We start from the raw sequence: 20,750 nt of genomic DNA on the forward strand, positions 1-20,750 counted from the left end.
CAATGTCTATGATTATTAAGGTAAATTATGCTTTTTAATTTATGTTTATTTGTTGATTACTATAATTAAGTGTATAGTTGGGAAATTGCCACCCTTTCCAAGAGAGAAGGTTGGTTGCATGGTTCCATTGTTGGGATACCACTCAATCTCTTTATTTGGTGGGTCTGAGGTGCTTGATTGCAAGCCAAAGCTTTGTGCTAGCGTTGATTTTTGCTATCAGTTGAGAAATTACAGCAATATATCTTCATATAGTGAGATCCAATCAAATAGTAATGATGCCTCTCAGTATAAACATTCACATGGGAATGAAGGAAATGCAATGCTTGATCTTGGACAAGGCTCAAACCATGGACAACAAGCTAAAAATGTTGTTGTTGGGCAAGATACATGAACTTCAAGGCATAATGAGGCTAATGACCAGCAAAGTGAAGAGAAATTTGATGACCCGCTCAAGAATTAGATGAGGACAACCACAAATCTCTTTGCTGAATTGGCAAAGGATCCTCAGTTTATCTAATTTTTGAATGCCCCGAAGGACAACAAGGGTAAGAAGAAGAAGAAATCTTCTATACCCTTGGGGCAACATCGAAGGTAATACCAAAGCTTTTACTTGAAGCTTCCAAAGATGTTAATGAAGTAAAATAGTTGGTACCTACGGGGCAAGGAATACAAATGCAAGGCCATCATGGAAATGCCAATCCAATGGAATTTGGATAGCTAGGTATGCATACTATGATGGGGCAGCTAAGATACTTTGGTGGAATTATGGTTTTTCATGCTATGGTTGGGCAGGGACTGTCAGAGTGCAGCGATGCAGAAGCGTAGGACATAGATTGAGAGAGAGTGAACACATAGAGAAGAGAGAGAGAGAGAAAAGGAGACAGTGTAAACGCAGAAAATCTGCAGTGTAGTATGCTGTATAAGAGTGAAGAAATATACATGGGGACAGAGGAAATATCTGCGTGTGTCTCTGACTTGATGACCTCGATCTTTGTCAGCTTGAGCACAGTCTGTCTCAGCCAACAGATCTCAAGACCAGAATTTGAAAAATGAATGAATGACTGAGTGTGCCACCAATTGGCTATTTAGAGCCAGAAAATAGAAAATACCAGCACTAGGTTGGCTGCATTAAATGCAGCTGATTGCAGAAAAAAACAATAAAAAAATAGTCGACTACAGTTGCTGACGTGGCATCCGTACTGTGCTGACGTGGCATCTTGTTGCTGATGTGTCCTTTGTCGTATGCTGTATACTGTTGTATTGTGCAAAAACCCTAACACAACTTGTCCAGGGGACGACTCTACCTCTGACACCCCCCTCTCAGATCTTGGACGAGGCATCAGATTGAGGGATCTGGAATGTTGACGAAGTAAAGCTTGGGGAAGCGCCCTCGTGAACAAATCTGCAAGATTATCCTCAGTCTTGTAGTACTCCATATCAATGGTCCCATCCAGAAGCTTCTCTCGAATGAAGTGATATTGGATCTCAATGTGCTTCGTCCGGGCATGAAATACAGTATTCTGCACCAAGGCAATGCAACTCTCATTGTCGCATCGCAGAAGAGTAGGACGAGTTTGGGGGCAGCCAAGCTCCTCCAATAATCTTCGAAGCCCACACAACCTCACATGTGGTGGAAGATGTAGCCCGATACTCCGCCTCAATAGAAGAAAGGGCTACTGTGGGGTGCTTCTTGCTACTCCAAGAGATAACACCTGTACCCAAGGTAAAACAATAGCCTGTAGTAGACCGTCGATGGTTCACATCACCAGCCTAATCCGAGTCACTCCAACCAGCAAGAACCAGATTAGAAGCATCTGTACCTGCGGGATAAGAAATCCCCAAGTCAAAAGTCCCCCTCAAATACCGAAGAATCCTCAAGGCAGCCTGCCAATGCACCTGTTTGGGTTCAGTCATGAACCTTGCCAAAAGACCCACAGCAAAACAAAGATCAATACGAGTGTTGAGAAGCTAAATCAAGGATCCAATGAACTGACGGTAGCGTGAAGCATCCATCAGGGAGAATCTGAGTGTGAAGTGGCCTTCCAATTCGGATCCATAGGGGTAGTAATGGGCCAACAAGTCTCCATCTCAAAAGTCACCAAGAGCTCCTGTATGTACCTCTGCTGAGAGATGAAAATCCCCCTCCGAGACAGATAAATCTCGTGACCTAAGAGGAAATGAAGAAGCCCCAAATCCATCATCTCGAATGCGTGATGTAAAGCTGTCTTAGTCTCTCAGACCTTTTGTGCATGATTCCATGTCAGAATCAAATCATCAACATACAACACAAACAATACACGAACAATCTCGGAAGTGTGCACATAAATCTGTGGAACAGCCTTGGAGTGCCGTTATTCCAACTTCAACTGAAGAAACGAGTCAATCTTCTTGTTTCATGCACACGGAGTTTGCTTGAGGCCATACAAGGTCTTCTTCAACTTGTAAACTTTCCCATCCGAGGACCCAAAGCTAGGAGACTGCTCAACATAGATCTCCTCTTGCAAGTCATCGTTGAGAAAGGCCGACTTCACATCCAACTGATAAACAGGCCATCTTCTATGGCCAGCCAAGGCAAGAACAGCTCGAATAGTCGCCATACGAGTAGTGGGGGCTAAAGTATCATGGAAATCAATGTTTGAGCATTGAGCAAAGCCTTTAGCAACAAGGCGAACCTTGTGCTTGTCCAAAGAACCATCGCTAAGGTACTTGGTCTTGAAGACCCACTTGACACTAATCACCTTCTTGTGAGAGGGACGAGGCACAAGAGACCAAGTGCCATTCCTCTCAATAGCCTTCAACTTGGCTTCCATGGCCTTCCGTCAAACTGCAAAGCCTCCTTTACAAAAGTGGGCTTACGATCTTGCATAACACGGGTCAGCAAACAATAGTTGGAGCAAACAAGCTCCGAAGAATGTGTTTGGTTGCTCCGTGACCTCTGCGGTCCATTCTGCCGTTCCCACTCCTTAGGGATCCCCTAAATCCCTGAATCTCGGAGTGTGTCATAGGCCCATCGCTCTCCATCTATTGAAGACTTGGGAATATCTACCGGCGAAAGCTCCTCAGGGGTGGCCGGTGGAAGTGAAGACTCGGAATCAGAAGAAGAATCTCCATCAAAAGACTCTGGCTCCAAAGAAACTGTCTCGGGAGTCCAACTCTCCCCTCGATCTCCAAGAACGGGGTGCTTCTCACCCCCCTCTATGGCCGGAACTTCCACGAACCGCACATCTCAGCTCGTGTAGACATCCCGCTTGACGGGATCAAACAGACGATAGCCTTGGGACTGGGAGCTGTAACCAACAAAAACTTGTCGTCGGGAAGCCGCCTCGAACTTGTCATGCTGCATCTTCAGAATGTGCACATAAGCGTCACACCCAAAGATCCTGAAATAAGAGACATCAGGCTCAGTCCCGAAGTAAACCTCAAAAGGTGTCATCCTGTCAACGGCCGAAGTGGGAGATCGATTGAGGATGTGAACTGTTGTAGCCACTGCCTTGGCCCATAGAAACTGAGGTGTCTGTCGGTGCTCCATCATGGTGCACGCCATCTCGATCACACTTCGGTTCTTTTGCTCCAAAATGCCATTCTCTTGGGGAGTGTTGGTATTAGCAAACTCCTGGTGAATGCCCCTATCTGCACAAAAATGAGCAAACTCATTAGACATAAATTCACCTCCCTTGTCTGAACGCAAGGTCTTCAGTCGTCGGCCAGAATGGTTCTCTTCAAAGAGAAGCCAATCCTTGAAGTGAGAGAAAGCCTCTGACTTCAAAGTCAAGAAATAGGCCCAAGTCATCTTGTTGTAGTCATCTACGATCAACATGAAGTACAAGCTCCCCTTTAGGGACTCGGTCCTCATCGGGCCACAAAGATCCGTAGATACAAGCTCCATGGGTGAAATAGACCGCTTAGAAGCTTTGTTGGAAATCGCGTCCGGATACAGTTTCCCATGAATGTAGGAGACACATGGCTGATGGCTCACCACTATGTCCGGCAATCCTCGGACAAACGACCCTCGCGACGCCTTTCGAAGGTACTCGTAGTTCAAGTGACCAAACCTAGCATGCTATAGCTCAGACTGTGTCTGAGAAGTAAGAAGAAGAGAAGTAAGAGCTGAAGAAGACTTCAATTTGTAGACGCCGTTCTTCTCATACCCTGCAAAGAGAACCTTCCTTGATCCAAGATCAAGGACTCCAACAATATCACTGTCAAACTCCACCAAGAGGCCAAGAGCACAAATCTTATGGACACAGAAGAGCTGTCTCCAATGAGAATCTGCCCACGCGAAGGTCGCAAATGGGCAACACCAACGGGAGAAGTCATGTATCGGGAGGCACCATTGTCCACGATCCACTCACGAGCTTGGGAAGCTGCCATTGCAGCTTCAGAAGTCTTCGGTGTAGAGTCCTCAATGATGGCTAAGTGTAGAAAAGCAGCTGATGAGGGTATATCCACCGCTCTAGAATCCTTTGTGTTCTTCTTCTTGGTGTCCTTCTTGTCTTTGTCGGGGCAATCCTTCTTCCAATGACCGGTCTTTCCACAAATATGGCAAGTCGATTCCTTCTCCTTGTCCTTCTTGGATTTGTTATCCTCCTTTGTTTGGTCCTTCCCCTTCTTCTGAGAGGCTTGACCAACCAAAGCCTCCGATTTGGAAGCATTTTGTCCCTTCAACTGTTCCTCCTAGTTTAAGACCATAGGAACCAACTCTTCCCACTGAAGAGTCAACTCCCGCCCTGATGCAATAAGAGCGGAATAAAAGGTACCAAATCGTGGCGGCAACTGGGACAGTAAAGTGGTCGCCATGTCTTCGGAGAAAATAGGCTTCCCCGGATTTTGAACCTGCATCTGAAACTGTTGAGGCTTGTTGATGTGTTTTCAAAGTGAAGAAGACTTATTCACAGACAAGGTTCGCATTTGCATCTCCAAAGAAACCCTCTTCATCAGGGTCATCCGATTGTACATCTGGTCAAGCTCCAGCCATATCTCTCGAGCACCGTCAAGTGCTCGATGTGAGCTATCACGGCTGTAGTGCAAGACAGAAACAAAAAAGATTGAATCCTAGCATTCAGTTTGTCCCAATGAGATTGGGCCTTGGTCAACTCTGCACGAGCATTGGAAGAGAGTTTGGACTCATCCCTTATCGAGGGCCTGTTAATCTCCTCCATCGCCAGTTCCGCCAAATCATAAGACTCCAAAATGGCGAACATCATCACCCGCCAGATGCGGTAATTGTCACCATCAAGCTTTTGATCTGATGGAAGAGCTGGTAGGACAGGCACCTTCTTGTCCATTATCGCTTGGAACTCCAAATCAGTCTCTGTAGACATGTTAACGTGCAATACCTGCACAAAAGCAAAATTAGCCCCCTTTGATTGTGTAAATGCAGCCTTCTAGGGCTGGTTCCTCTGCTGCCCAAACCTTCTTCACCCGTCGGAGGTGATGAAAAAGTAAAATCTGCAATGGAAGGCCTCAAACTCAGCCTTCTTCCCCTTCGAACAGCAATAACCTGCAGCAAATTCACCAATTAGACTCCTTTCCCGCACACCCACGCTCGCTTTAGCCTTGATCCGATGCGCAGCCCTCCTGTTTGCCTTCGAATGCTGGAAATGCAGCCTTGTGTCACGCTGAAATCTCCTCTTCAGATAGGTTCAGCCATCAGTCAGTCCATCTTCACCGCTATGATACCATGTCAGAGTGCAGCGATGCGGAAGTGTAGGACATAGACTGAGAGAGAGTGAACATAGAGAGGAGAGAGAGAGAGAGAAAAAGAGTGTAAATGCAGAAAATCTGCAGTGTAGTATGTTGTATAAGAGTGCAGAATTGTACACGGGTGCAGAGGAAATATCTGCGTGTGTCTCCAACTTGATGACCTTGATCTCCGTCAGCCCGAGCACAGTCTGTCTCAGCCAACAGATCTCAAGACCAGAATCTGAAAAATGAATGAATGACCGAGTGTGCCACTAACTGGCTATTTATAGCTAGAAAATAGGAAATACTAGCACCAGGTCGGCTCCATTAAATGCAGCCGACTGCTGTAAAATAATTAGAAAAACTGTCTGACTGTGCAGAATTGCTGATCGATTGTACTGCTGACGTGGTGCCTGCTGATGTGTCTTCTACCGTACTGTGCTGATGTGGCACTACCGTACCCTACTGACATGTTCGACTGCCTGTCTAGGGGATGACTCTATTGCGAACATTAATCTCGTTGATAACATTTGGTGAAGTTATTAATCAAATGTGCAAGGTTGTTTAGGCACAGGTGATTCACATAGTAGATATTTTATAAACACAGGCAAAGGACCCCGCAGATGTAGTGGGTATCAAAGGCAAAAGTCTTGATAAGTTATGCCAAGTGGGTTTTGCTGGTCAGTTGGAATCAGACTTGACCCTAGGATAATTGTTTGGCCAATAAGTGTCAATGTAGTCTAAGGGTCAACAGAGGTTTGGAACTACTCTAGGTTGCAAATGGTCTTGCTGGTTTAATTGTGGATAGGCAGATTTAATTTTGGTTAGGGTCAGAAGGGCTGAATTTTATTTTTAGAATTATTTAGTTTTTAAAATTAATTAAATAGTTGGATAATACTAGAAAATGAGTTAAGTTGGATAATGCAAGATTGAAAAACATTTTTGGAGGCTAGAGAGAGGAAATCAGATCATTCAGGTTGAGGAAAAGAGAGAGAACAGGTTGTTGGTTTGATTTTTTTATAGTGGGGGACCTTCTGGAGGTTGGATCGGCAGGAATCAAGCCATTTGATGCAGGCGACATCAATTCTTGGGCCTATAAGAGTTGGTGACAGCAATTTGAGGCCTCCTGGCAGCTCATGATAGCATTAAATGCTGTTTGGTACAGGTAGCAATCAGATTTCCGGTCTTTCTTGCGTGGAAATTAGGAATCTCTCTCTCTTTTGGCATTCTCTCACCTTCTCTAGCTTTTAGTCATTCTTAGTATTTCTTAGCCTTTTGAATCATATTTCAGTCAAATTAGTTGGACAGCAGAAAGATCTCTGTTGTAAACCCTAAATTTTTGCAAAGATCAAGGTTTTACAGCTTTCTCAAGACCCGTGCCAATCGGTGAAGGCATTGTACACTGAATTCAATGCCTGAAATTTGTGTAATTGTTAGGAAATTCCGATGCCAGCCATCCATTGTAAATTGGGCAGCATTTGGCAAGCTGGTGGTTCCATTGGAGCAAGTCCTAAGTGAAAAATCAAGGGACAATTGGCCCAAATTGATTGTTGATTGTTATTATAGCAAGAGGCTTTTGGAACAACAAAGGAGATTGTGAATCTCAGTTGTACTCATTCCGTTAGTAATTAAAGTTAAAGAAATACCGAATTCATTCCATTAGCAATTAAAGTTGAAGAAATACCGAAAGGGTCTAGTTTTGACACCAACAAGGTGTCCAATGTCCAAGATTATTAAGGTAAATTATGTATTGCAATTTATGTTTTTTGTTGATTGCTGTAATTAAGTGTATAATCAGGGAATTACTATTCTTTACAAGAAGGAAGGTTGGTTGCAACAACCATGGTGAAGGATACATTTTGGAGCTACATGTGCATCATTAGTAACTAGGAAGCTAGGGGTGGCTGGAAGTAGTGGAAATGCAACTATTGCCATGTTATATGCATGGGGAGTGTTACATGAGTAATGGATTATCTTGCTTGTATTAGTGGTAAGAATATTGATAATTGCCTTGATGTGCTTGATGATGTGTTCGCTAGTTTACAGCATTGAAGGCGGCAATGCTTAGTGATCACTGTGGCAAATGAGGGTGATACTCCATGACAAAGTGTAGGTCCTATGGTTCCATGTCACAAGACTGTGACAACTATTACCTTTTTGTTGATTTCTTTATTACATATTTTATTTGGTTTTTCTTTTTGGAAGGATCCCTCTTGAAATCTAAACGCCTGAGTTGCATGGCCAGTTTGTGAAACGAACAGGAATGTGTAGTGAGTCAAGACTGGACAGTTAAGGTTCAGTATAAGTCTGGAAGAGACTGATGGCACTGTAGATTGACAAGCTTGGAAGAGACTTGTGAAAGTGTATATGGACAAGTGTGTTGAAGAACTAGCCTGGAAGAGACTAGTTCAAAGTGAAGATGGACAAATCTTTAAGAGATTAGTCCATGTGGGGTCATCAGTGGAAATTCACTTTCAGTTGAGCTACATTAGAGATTTGGATGTAGCCATAGTTTGCAAAGATGGTCAGAAGACTAGTGGGGATGCAATGGAAGCAAATCCTAAAATTTAGGGAGTTACTATTTTTGGAACCCAGAATCTGTTCGTGTCATTATCTTCATTTTTGTAATCTTTGGTTGTGCCGAGGTTAAATTTTGAACCGAGGATGGAGAATTTTAGACCGAAAGGTTTAAACAGGAAAATTGCTACATGTATGCTATGTGCCACAATTTGGGCATAAATTCCCAAAAGAGAGACAGAGGGCAGCTCAAAAACGAGTTTCAATGCATGGGGGGCTCATTTTTGTGAAAGGGAGATGGATTGCTGCATATGGAGAGCTCTTGAGAGCTGGTCTACCTTGTCTATGATGCACAGAGGCTTGGGCTTGCTTCCTACTCTCTCTCTCTCTCCCCCTGATAGTATGGTTATGCTGCAGAATCAAGGGCTTTTCTTCTGATTCAGGTACAGTTGTGTGGAATATGCTGTTTTTGCATGAGGCAAGAGCCTCCTTTCTCCAGGAAGAGGAGCAGTTGTATGCTGTCCCAGCAGGGACAGGTGAGGGTGGTAATCTCACCAAGTAAGTGTCTGAAACAGCACTGAATCAGTACTGTGTTTGGACTGTTCAGAAGAAGCTATTTCAGAGCCCAATTGATGCCAGAACCAAGGGGCATTTGGCCCAGATGATGCAGGACAGTGCAGGGAGCAGTATGAACTGAAAACAGGTTTCAGAACAGGTCTGAACCAGTAATTACAGAGGGCTGAATAGTACAGGGAACAGTAAGAGTTGTAATCAGGTTTCAGAACAGGTCTGAACCAGTAATTACAGCAGAATTGCAGGTCAGAACCAGTGATTACAGCAGAGTTGCAGGTCTGAACCAGTAATTTCAGCAGGCTGAAATGGTCAATTCTGCACTCCAATCAGAAGTTTCAGACTTGGGCAGAGTTTTCCCTCTTGGTCAACTTGTTTTGGGTCAATAATTGTACTGTTATGGATAATTGCCGAGGTAAGAGCCTCTTGAACAGGTATAGGGTTTGCTAATTGCATTCCCAAGCAGATACTTGTGTGGAAAACGCTGTTTCCCTGAGATTTCTGGCGTGAAATCTCGCAGGATTCAAAGGGCAAGTGGCCCATAAGGTGCGGGAGCCTGCTGGCTACGGATACAAGTGATTGGCAGGTAAAACAGGGCCCAAAACAGGAAATTACAGCCTGCTGTATATTTTTGCAGGTTTGGGTTTTTGGACATTTTTGGTGTCTATTTGCTCCAGAAGCTTCAAGGAAGCTCCAGGGACACTGTACATGTATTTTGGAGCAGTTTAAAGACAAAAACCAGAAAATGCAGCGTGCTGAATTTCTTACCAGGCACTTCATTGAGTGTGTTTAGGTGTATGGAGGCACCAATTGAGTAGGGATAATGACCAGGTCAAGTTGTACTGCTGTTATGGTGTCAAAATCGGGTTGGAACTGTGTTTCCTTCTCCACTTTGTACAGGGACAGCTTGTAGGCAGGTTATTGTGGGATTATCCCTTTGCTAATGAATAAAGAAATACCGCAAGGGGCGCCTGACTTAGGGGCCAACAGGGTGTCTGTGATGCAACAGGAGCATTCTAGCTTCTTGTATTTCTTCTTGCTTCTGTGTCTTTAAGTTTAGGTAAAATGGACGACTGTTAATTGGGTGAAAGCATTTATATATTTTGGTTGTGCACTACCGCCCTTTCCAGTGAACAGGCCGGTTTCATTCCACCTCCTACCATAGATGGTAGTGCCCCAAAGAGGGGTAGAGTGTGCATAGATGCTGGTGCTTTTGTTAATGTTAAATCTCTATGGGTGGAGATACAGAGGTGACTCAAGTAAGTGCAGGTGTATCTATTGAGGGTTTAGTTGCTTCGTGGACCCCTTTGCCACATCCTAGGGGTGCATAGGGTGAAAGTAGCTCATCAACAAGTGCACATACGAGTGGGGCAGCAAGGGGATCATTGGAGAGGGAAAATATTATAGTAGCCCTTTAAAAGCAATAATAGCAAGCAAAGGCAAAGGCTACTTTTGAGATCATGAGATTATTTATACAGTGTGCCATTCCTTTCCGTGTTGCATGCACAAAGAGGTGGAAAAGGAACATCACGACCATTAGTCCGATTGGATGTGAGTGGGACGGTCATACCTATGAGACTTTGTGCACACTTGAGCTTGTTAAAGAAACAAGTTGTATAGCAAGAGATGTAACATTTGAAGACTACTTGGCAAAATATGGCTGGACTATCTTATGTGATGCAAGGAAATATGTGAAGAGGAATATTTAGAACATCTTGGTGTCCTCTTGCAAAGGGACGATGTTTTTGTGTGCCATAGATGCATCGGCAACATACATAGTGATGCTAGGTGATTACATCTATAGGCACATGATGGTTGCCATTTTAAAGATTGGTGCAAAAAACATAGTGCAAGTTATCACTGATAATGGCAGTAACTCTGTGGCTATGGGTGCTTTGTTAGAGAGAGTTCTGTAAGATCATGTGGATCCCATGTGCATCACATTGTTTGGATCTACTTATGGAGGATTTGAAAAAGGTTGGATAGATAGATGAATTCTTTAAGAGGGACATAAGCATGGTAAAATTTGCCACAAAGTGGCCTAGAGTGCATGCTATATTTAGGGTAAACAGTGATTTGGATCTTTTGAGGCCATTAGGCACTCATGATCTCCTCAAGTTTCATTTGCACGCCCCATGGCACAATTGTGTGAGATAGAGCTTTAGCTTGTCTTGATATCACATGTGCATCGGATATTGTCTAGCTATCCATCATCTAGAGCGAAGGAAGCTCGACTTTGATATGCAACTGATTCTACCTCCACAGCTCTAGTGTTGGATGATGATGATGATGATACCTCCTCTTCCTCTAGCAGTAGTACGAGTGCTCTTGCAACTAGCCTTGAGAAGGACAAGGTAGAGGACATGCCTTTAGATGATGCTGAGTGACTCTTATTAGTGTTAGCGATCAGATCTTGTCCAGGCAGCTAGTTGGACTGGCCAGTTGGACTGCCACGTGGCAGTCTGACCTGTTCCTGGACAGTCCGTTGCATTTAATGCAGTCGACCTGCCTATTTTTGGCACCCATTTTCTGGCTATTTATAGCCGATCTTTTGTAGTCTCTCCCATCTTTGATCACAGGGTTTCAGGCTGGAGACTCGTGCAGATTTCGTCTCTGTTTGCAGATTTCAAGTTGGAGATCGTGCAGATTGCAACGGACTTCGGGGTGAACAGTAGGTTGCATCGTCGAGGTGGAGACACGCAGTCCCGCGTACTGCGCCCATGTACATATCTGTATATCTTTGTATACAACACACTTTATACAGCAGATCTTCATCTTCCACTGTCTCTTTCTCTCTCCTCTCTGCGTTCTCTCTCTCTCAATCTTGGTCCCACGCTTCCGCATCGCTGTACTCTGACATGGTATCAGAGCAGTGTAGAAGGGCTGACTGAGTGAAGAACCAACCTGAAGAGGAGTTTCCATCGCGACACAAGGCTGCGTTTCCAATGTTTGAGGACAAGCGGGAGGGTTGCGCCTCGAAACAAGGCTGAAGTGAGTGTGGGCGCGCGGGAAAGGAGTCCAGTTGGTGAATTTGCTGCTGTTTGCTGTTGTTTGAAGAGGAGGAAGGCTGAGTTTTCATCTTTCAAGTGCAGACTTTGCTTTTTTCGCCTCCAGCGGGTGAAGAAGGTTCGGGACGCAGAAGAAAGAGTCTAGCAGGCTGCGTTTTCACAGTTAGAGGGGGCTGCTTTTGCATTTGTGAAGGCATTACAGGTGAAGATGTGTACAGAGATTGACTTGGAGTTCCAGACGATCATGGACCGGAAGGTGCCTGTCTTACTGGCTCCTCCCGCAGATCAAAAGCTCGATGGCGATAATTATCGCATCTGGCGCGTGATGATGTTGGCCATCCTTTAGTCCTACGATTTGGTGGAGCTTGTACAGGAGGAGATCGACCGGCCCTCGGTGAGAGACGAGTCCAAACTCTCTTCCGATGCTCGTGCGGAGTTGGCCAAGGCACAGTCTCACTGGGACAAACTGAATGCCCGGATTCGTTCTTTTCTTTTTCTGTCTTGTACTACAGCCGTGATAGCCCACATCGAGCACTTGACGGTGGCTTGGGAGATATGGTTGGAGCTTGATCAAATGTATAACCGGATGGCCCTTATGAAGCGGGTTTCTTTGGAGATGCAGATACGGACCTTGTTCGTGAACAAGTCTTCTTCGTTGCGGGAGTACATCAACAAGCTTAGACAGCTTCAGATGCAGGTTCAGAATGCAGGGAAGCCGATTTCCTCCGAAGACATGGCGATCACACTTTTGTCCCTGTTGCTGTCACGATTCAATGCTTTCTACTCCGTCCTTATTGCCCTCAGGGCGTGAGTCTACTCTTTGTTGGGAAGAGTTGGTTCCTATGGTCTTGGACCAAGAGGAATAACTGAAGGGACAACATGCTTCCAAGTCAGAAGCCTTGACAGGTCCAGCCTCTCAGAAGAAGGGGAAGGACCAAAAGGAGGAGGATAACAAGTCAAAGAAGGACAAGGACAAAGAATCCACATGCTATATTTGTGGTAAGACAGGCCATTGGAAAAAGGATTTCCCTGACAAAGACAAGAAGGACACCAACAAGGACACGAAGGATTCTAGAGCGGTGGTTGCTGCACCCTCATCAGCTGTGTTTCTTCATCTCGCTGTCATTGAGGATTCTACACCGAATGCTTCTGATGCTGCGATGACAGCTCCCCAAGCTCGAGAGTGGATCGATGACAGTGGTGCCTCCTAGCACATGACTTCTTCATCAGTTGGTGTTGCCTAGTTGCGACCTTCGCGTGGGCAGATTCTCATTGGAAATAGCTCTTCGGTGTCTATTGCAGGACGGGGTGAGATGCAACTTATTCCAGATGGACGTGGTGGTACCCTTACCTCAGAGGTGTTGCATGTGCCAGGTTTAGGGTATCATCTACTTTCGGTTCATAAGATTTGTTCACTTGGACTTTTGGTGGAGTTTGACAGTGATTCGGTGTGAGTTCTTGATCGTGGGTCAAGGAAGGTTCTCTCATCAGGATATGAGGAGAATGGCATCTACAAATTGATGTATTCTACCGCTCTCCCTACTCTTCTTCTTACCTCTCAAACATAGTCAGAGCTATGGCATGCTCGGTTTGGTCACCTTAACTATGATTATCTTCGAAGGGCATCACGTGGACAGCTTGTTCGAGGGTTGTCGGACATAGTGGTGAGCCAGCAGCTATGCGTCTCCTGCATTCGTGAGAAACAGCATAGGGATGCGATTTCCCACAAAGCTTCGCGGCGGTCTACTTCATCGATGGAGCTTGTCTCTACGGATCTTTGTGGCCCTACAAGGAACGAGTCCTTGAGAGGAAGCTCGTACTTCATGTTGATCGTAGATGAATACAGTAGGATGACTTGGGCCTACTTCTTGGCGTTGAAGTCAGAAGCTTTCTCCCACTTCAAGGATTGGCTTCTCTTTGAGGAGAACCAATCAGGCCGGCGATTGAAGACCTTGCGATCCGACAAGGGTAGTGAATTTGTTTCTAATGAGTTTACTCGTCTTTGTGTAGATAAAGGTATTCACCAGGAGTTTGCTAACACCAACACTCCTCAAGAAAATGGCATTCTTGAACGGAAGAACCGAAGTGTGATCGAGATGGCACGCACCATGATGGAGCACCGACAGACACCTCAGTTTCTGTGGGCCGAGGTTGTGGCTATTGCAGTCCACATCCTTAACCGGTCCCCTACTTCGGCCGTTGTTGGGATGACACCTTTTGAGGCTTACTTTGGGACTCAGCCCAATGTTTCTTATTTTCGGGTTTTTGGGTGTGATGCCTATGTTCATATTTCCAAGGCTCATCGTGATAAATTTGAAGTAGCTTCCCGAAGACAGGTGTTTGTTGGCTACAGCTCTCAGTCCCAAGGCTATCGTTTGTATGATCCCGTCAAGCGGGATGTGTAAAGCGGGATGTGTACACCAGTCGAGATGTGCGGTTTGTGGAGGTTCCGGCCATAGCAGTGGGTGAGGAGCATCTCGTTCTTGGAGATCCAGGGGAGAGTTGGGCTCCCGAGACAGTTCTTTTGGAGCCCGCGCCTTTTGATTTCGATTTTGTTTCCGATACAGAGTCTACTGCTCCACTGGTCACGCCCGAGGAGTTACCACCGGTGGATATCCTAGAGTCTTCAGCTGATGGAGAGAGATGAGGAGAGGTCCGTGACACACTCTGTGATTCAGGGATCGAGGGGGTCCTTGAGGAGTGGGGACTGCAGGATGGTCTGCGGCGGTCACGGAGGCACCAGGCACATTCCACGGAGCTTGTTTGCTCTAACTATTGTTTGATGACCCGTGTTATGTAGGATCGAGAGCCCACCTCCGTGCAGGAGGCTTTACAGTCCGCACCATGGAAGAAAGCTATGGAAGCCGAGTTGGAGGCTATTGAGAGGAATGGCACTTGGTATCTCGTGCCTCGCCCCCCGAGTAAGAAGGTGATTGGGGTCAAATGGGTCTTCAAGACCAAGTACCTTAGCGATGGTTCTTTGGACAAGCACAAGGCTCGCCTTGTTGCTAAAGGTTTTGCACAGCGCCCAGGGATTGATTGTCATGACACATTTGCCCCCACTGCTCGTATGGCGACTATTTGAGCTGTTCTTGCCTTGGCTGGCCATAGGAGATGGCCTGTCTACCAGTTGGATGTGAAGTCGGCCTTTCTCAATGGTGATTTGAAGGAGGAGATCTATGTAGAGCAGTCTCCTGGCTTTGGATCTTTAGATGGGAAAGTCTACAGGTTGAAGAAGGCCTTGTATGGCCTCAAGCAGGCTCCGTGTGCATGGAACGAGAAGATTGATTCATTCCTTCAGTCACAGTTGGGATATCGGCGTTCCAAGGCTGATCCACAGCTTTATGTACACACTTCCGAGGCTGGTTGTGTGCTTTTTGTGTTGTATGTTGACGATTTGATTGTCACAGGTGATCATGCGCAGAAGGTCAAAGAGACAAAGGCAGCTTTACATCAGGCGTTCGAGATGACGGACTTGGGTCTACTCCACTTCTTGTTGGGCCATGAGATTTATCAGTCTCAGAGGGGGATTTTCATCTCTCAGCAGAGATATGTACAGGAGCTCTTGGTTTCTTTTGCAATGGAGGATTGCCGGACCATTTCTACTCCTATGGATCCGAACTGGAAGGCCACTTCACATTCAGCTTCTCCCATGGCGGATGCTTTCCGCTATCGTCAATTGATTGGATCATTGATTTGGCTCCTCAACACTCGTGTTGATCTTTGTTTTGCTGTTGGTCTCTTGGCGGGGTTCATGAGTGAACCTCAGATGGTGCATTGGCAGGCTGCCCAGAGGATACTTCGGTATTTGAGGGGGACATCTGATTTAGGGATTCATTATCCAGCAGGCACAGGTGGTTCAGATCTTGTACTTGCAGGTTGGAGCGACTCGGATTGGGCTGGCGATGTGGACCATAGGCGGTCTACTACAGGTTACTGTTTTACCTTGGGTGCAGGTGTTATCTCTTGGAGTAGCAAGAAGCAGCCCATGGTAGCCCTTTCGTCTACCCAGGCGGAGTATCGGGCCGCGTCTTCCACCACATGTGAGGTTGTGTGGCTTCGGAGATTGTTGGAGGAGCTTGGCTGCCCCTAGACTCGTCCTACTTTGCTGCAATGCGACAATGAGAGTTGCATTGCCTTGGCACGGAATCCTGTTTTCCATGCCCAGACAAAGCACATAGAGATCCAGTACCACTTCATCAGAGAGAAGCTTCTGGATGAGACCATTGCTGTGGAGTACTGCAAGACAGAGGACAATCTTGCCGATTTGTTTACGAGGGCCCTTCCCCAGGCTCTACTTCGGAGACATGCCAGATCCCTCAGGCTTCTGTCTCGTCCAGGCTCTGAGAGGGGGTGTTAGCGATCAGATCCTGTCCAGGCAGTTAGTCGGACTGCCACGTGGCAGTCCGACCTGTTCCTGGACAGTCGGCTGCATTTAATGCAGCCGACCTTTTAAATGCAGCCGACCTGCCTATTTTTGGCGCCCATTTTCTGGCTATTTATAGCCGATCTTCTGTAGTCTCTCCCATCTCTGATCACAGGTTTCAGGCTGGAGGCTCGCGCAGATTTCGTCTCTGTTTGCAGATTTCAGGTTGGAGATCGTGCAGACTGCAGCAGACTTGGAGGTGAACAGCAGGTTGCATCGTCGAGGTGGAGACCTGCAGTCTCGCGCACTGTGCCTGTGTACATATCTGCATATCTTTGTATACAGCACACTTTATACAGCAGATCTTCATCTTCCACCATCTCTTTCTCTCTCTTCTCTTTGCGTTCTCTCTCTCTCTCTCTTTCAGTCTTGGTCCCACGCTTCTGCATCACTGCACTCTGACAATTAGATGGTGGATCATGGTTCATAGACGTGTACTTTGTAGGCTTGTTGTTAGTTGATCATGTTTATGGATCATTGGCATTTTGGTGAGATACTCTGATCACTTGAATCTTGACACTAGTCATTGGTGATTGATACATGATATATCGTAGTTGCATTTATTTTTCATGCACTATAGTCTGTTTACCTAGTACTTTGTTTTTGAGGTTATATGACATAATATGTCTCAAGTCTTTTATATTAGATTCTAAGTTCCAACTTCTAAAGCTTGATCTTGAGAGTTTCTTAAACTCATGGATGATAATTTTACAGTCTTACAGTCTTAAATCTTTGGTAGCGTCACGTATAATTATCACGTCTCTTCTAAAGTTACATGTATACGCTATATTGTTGAGGAATTGAAGTGTTTTGGTGTGGATGTTCAACATATAAATGGTATCACCCATTTATATATTTCTAGTATTAAAATATTCCTAGAAATAGACGTAAAATCCATTTCACCATTTCAGCCTCCGGCAGAAACTCCGTTTCACAACTCCAAAATGTTGTTCTGTTCTGTTGTTTCTGAAACTCCATGGGACTACTCACACGTGATGCAAGATGGGATGATATAGTCACATGGAATGGGACATGGGACTTAAAGAAGCTACCGCCCTGCAACCCTAAAGTCCAAAAATAACCGTCACTGACTATGAAATTGTGTGCATTTTTGCAGCCTGATGTGTGTCTGTTCCATTCATTGCAATGTTGATTGCAATGAGTGATTTTGATTTGTTTTTAGGGACTGTGTTTTGTCCTTTGCTTGGACATTGCTTTGCTACATAGCTGGTTTGCCCACTTGTAAAACTCTTCCCTTACTTCATGTAGAGTTTCTTTTCTTCTTTGGAAAATTGCTCTGCTGTTGGGTATAGATTGGGGAGCAGAATTTAAGAGCATTAGGAGGTGCATAATGTCTAAGCATGGTCAAGTGTTCCTCGAGATTAGAATAGTGATAATGATTAAGAGTAGTAGGGAAGTTCAAACACAAACCTCCTTGGAACATAGTTCATCAGAGTTGATATAATTCTTGAATTGTCAGTCCTTCAAAGTGGCTTTCAAAGTCTGTTTGTGTAGTCATCAAATGACTCATTCTCTTATTTGCCAGAGCCTATACATCTATTTAAATAGATTCCTTTCACTTGTCTCCCACACCTCAAGCATACATTGTACTCACTGGCAACTTCAATCAATCTATTCTGAACTGTTTCTGTTGTATTTTCACATCGTTGAATATTCCTCATGTATTGCAGGAAATATCTGTGGCAGCTGGTGTTCCTCAAAAGGAGATCCACAGATACATGAAGATTCTTACTGATTCTCTGAAGCTTAGTCAACCCATCAACAGCAATTCTATCTCAGTCTACATGCCTCGATTTTGTAGTGTTCTTGAGTTGGAAAAGTCAACACAGGTAGGAAGTTCAGCTTTTTTTGTTGGTATTTCCATCCTCAATTACAAGCTGAAGCATTGGTGCTCAAATAAATTCCAAAGGATCTTGCTACCCACATTGGAGAGGTTGTGATGGACAAAAGCTTTTGCACTCGACGAAATCCAATCAGCATATCTGCAGCTGCAATTTATTTGTCATGCCAACTTGAAGACAAACGAAAGACACAGACAGAAATCTGCAAAGCTACAGCACTCACTGAGGTGAGGTTTCGAACTGCGTTTCTTATTAGGATTTCAGCTTGGCTAGCTGCATTCAGATGGGTTCTACTTTACAGGTGACTTTGAGGAAAGTGTACAAGGAGCTTTTGGAGAATCTCAATGACCTTCTTCCTGCAAATTATACCCCGGCTGTTCCTCCAGACAAGGCTTTCCCAGGCGTTGGATTAGGTCTGAATCGTGGTTGTGCTATTAGAGCTTCTGCTCCAAGTGGATTGGCCTCACACATGCCTGTACACACCGAAACTAGCACTCCTGAAGCTGGCATGACCTCGGGAGGAACCTCCTCTGCGATGACACCATCCTCAGGAAACTTAATACGTGGATCAGCATCATCTGTGCCTGCACATATTATGCCATCTTCAGGAAACTTAATACATGGATCAGCATCATCTGTGCCTGCATGTATTATGCCCTCCTCTTTTGCAAGGAAGATTTCATCTTCCACTATTGGAGCTGGTACTAGTAGTACAGGTGCAGACAGTAGATCCATAGGAGTGAAGGAACAAATCCAGAAGACACTTAAAGAGGAAGGAGAAAAGGCCTTCCTTGAGGCTAACTCCGTTGTATCAGCAAAACTTGGTCCTTCTAAAGGGGTTCCTTATGGTGACCCATTTAATCCTTTTCGGCTGTATTACTCGGATGTAGCCCATAGTCTACCTCGAGCTTTGTATGGAGCTTCAGTGCAACTAGACGAAACCATGTCTTTGACTAGAGAAGATCAAGCTACACAAGGTGTGCAGTCAGAAGACAAATTGTCTCTAATTGATTCCAACCCAGTGGAAGCAGCATCTGTGACAGTGACGAATCCATTTCAACCGATGATTTCATTATCTGTAGACAGGGATTTGCATAATACTCAGGATTGGAACAAGGCAAAATTACAGGAGAGTCTAGGGTTTGATAGGCAAAATAATGTGTCAAAACCAGCCTCATCCCAATGTGGTCCGTTTGGGAATGTGTATGGTACTGCCACCACCATGCCAAGTTCAATATCTGCCTCCTCAGCTTTGCCACAAAAAATGTGGGACTTCAGCTTATCGCAACGACTGCTAGCACAATGTGCAGGTTTATTTCAGGGCTTGCAAGAAACGGAATCCAGGACGGGGTCCAAAAGGGAAGTGCAAGGTGGCTTGAAAACAGATGATATCTTGCATCAGTACCATCGAGATGCCAGTATGGAGCCTGAAGGTCAGTTGCCTACTGGCCTAGGAACTTCATCATGGGCAAGTCAGCCAACCATCTTGCAAGAAGCAAGCTGGCAACCTGCATTTCTTCCTACCAACCTCTGTTCATCAGAGCCAGGTGATACCTCAGTTAGGATGCTGGATGGGGCTGATGGAAATGGCAGTGGAAGCCTGCTTGTAAAATACCTACATAGTGGATTGTGTACAAATCTGTTACCTACACAGAATGCAGGACTGATGTCAAATCTTAATGTAGGATTGAACAGTGAAATGCAGTCATCACTTTCGGTCAATAATAGACACGTGTCAAAGAAATATGAGAAATGATTACAAAAATCATCATATGAAATGCATCTTTTTTTCATCATCGTCTTACAGAACTGGTTATAGATTTCTTAAAATCTGATGGATCTCATGCCTCAGGCTGCCTACATTCTGCGGTGAGTTAAAAATGGTGTTGTTTACCTAGGTGACGGGATTTGTCCATTCACCAGGCTTGGTTAATGTTACATACACATTGAAGCTTTCTCCATGAAGTTTCAGTATTATCCTTGTATTCAGAAAAGCTCACGAATCCTTACTGTTCATTCTATGCTAGTCAATATCTGCCTCGTTACTGGCCTGCATATGACTTCCCTACTTGATTTTCTGTAAGAGGGCAAAATCTTCAGGTAAAGTTCCAGAAATTGGAGAAATTAGATTGTTGCAAAAAGTGGAAGAGATTGGGTGGGGTCTTTCTGAAAATCACTGTGGGACCAAAGAGAGAGAAGCCAATGTCTAAGTGAGGTATGGAAGAGGGAAACTCCAGCACAACTCAGCTCAGTCACAACATCGACCATTTTCACTAGTGCGCTGTGCTTAGATTCACCATGCTTTGCCTAGCTTATCTCAATGCAACCTACTATTGCACACTAGGGTAAAGGGGCCAACACAATGTCATTGTTCAGCGCAGCGCTATAGTGAGATGCAAGAGATCTAACCTACTCTAGAAATTGAAAAAGGAAAAGTTTTATGCCACTTGCCCATGTGCACATAGTTGTACAAGATGGAAGCACCATATGTGGAAACAAGGGATATAATTGTGATGAAAAAGCGAAGTAAATTTTAGTAGTGGCACCATATCCTTTTTTGAGTTGCAAGGATGGAATAATTGCTTTCACCTAGCCTAGATATTGGTCCTTGGTCCTTAGGCCTTTTCACTTGTTATTTTTGAGGAGTGCACTCCACGTCTCTTAGAAAAATTACGGGGACTCTTG

The 20,750-nt window shown here is 45.0% G+C and overlaps 1 protein-coding gene across 1 annotated transcript in view; it reads left to right on the forward strand.

Moving 5' to 3' along the window:
• Positions 1 to 19,983, forward strand: part of PBRP (plant-specific TFIIB-related protein) — a 46,073-nt gene extending 26,090 nt beyond the window's left edge. The window contains exons 2-4 of the mRNA XM_087681233.1: positions 17,895 to 18,053; positions 18,134 to 18,292; positions 18,367 to 19,983. Of these exons, the coding sequence (XP_087537359.1) occupies positions 17,895 to 18,053; positions 18,134 to 18,292; positions 18,367 to 19,821 (1,773 nt within the window). The 3' untranslated portion in view covers positions 19,822 to 19,983. The remainder of the gene's footprint in view (positions 1 to 17,894; positions 18,054 to 18,133; positions 18,293 to 18,366) is intronic.
• The last annotated feature ends 767 nt before the right edge of the window (positions 19,984 to 20,750 follow it).

This window comes from Lygodium microphyllum, chromosome 7 (assembly GCF_053477565.2).
Source record: "Lygodium microphyllum isolate KBCC chromosome 7, Lygodium_microphyllum_v1.1.10, whole genome shotgun sequence".
Lineage (NCBI taxonomy): Eukaryota > Viridiplantae > Streptophyta > Polypodiopsida > Schizaeales > Lygodiaceae > Lygodium > Lygodium microphyllum.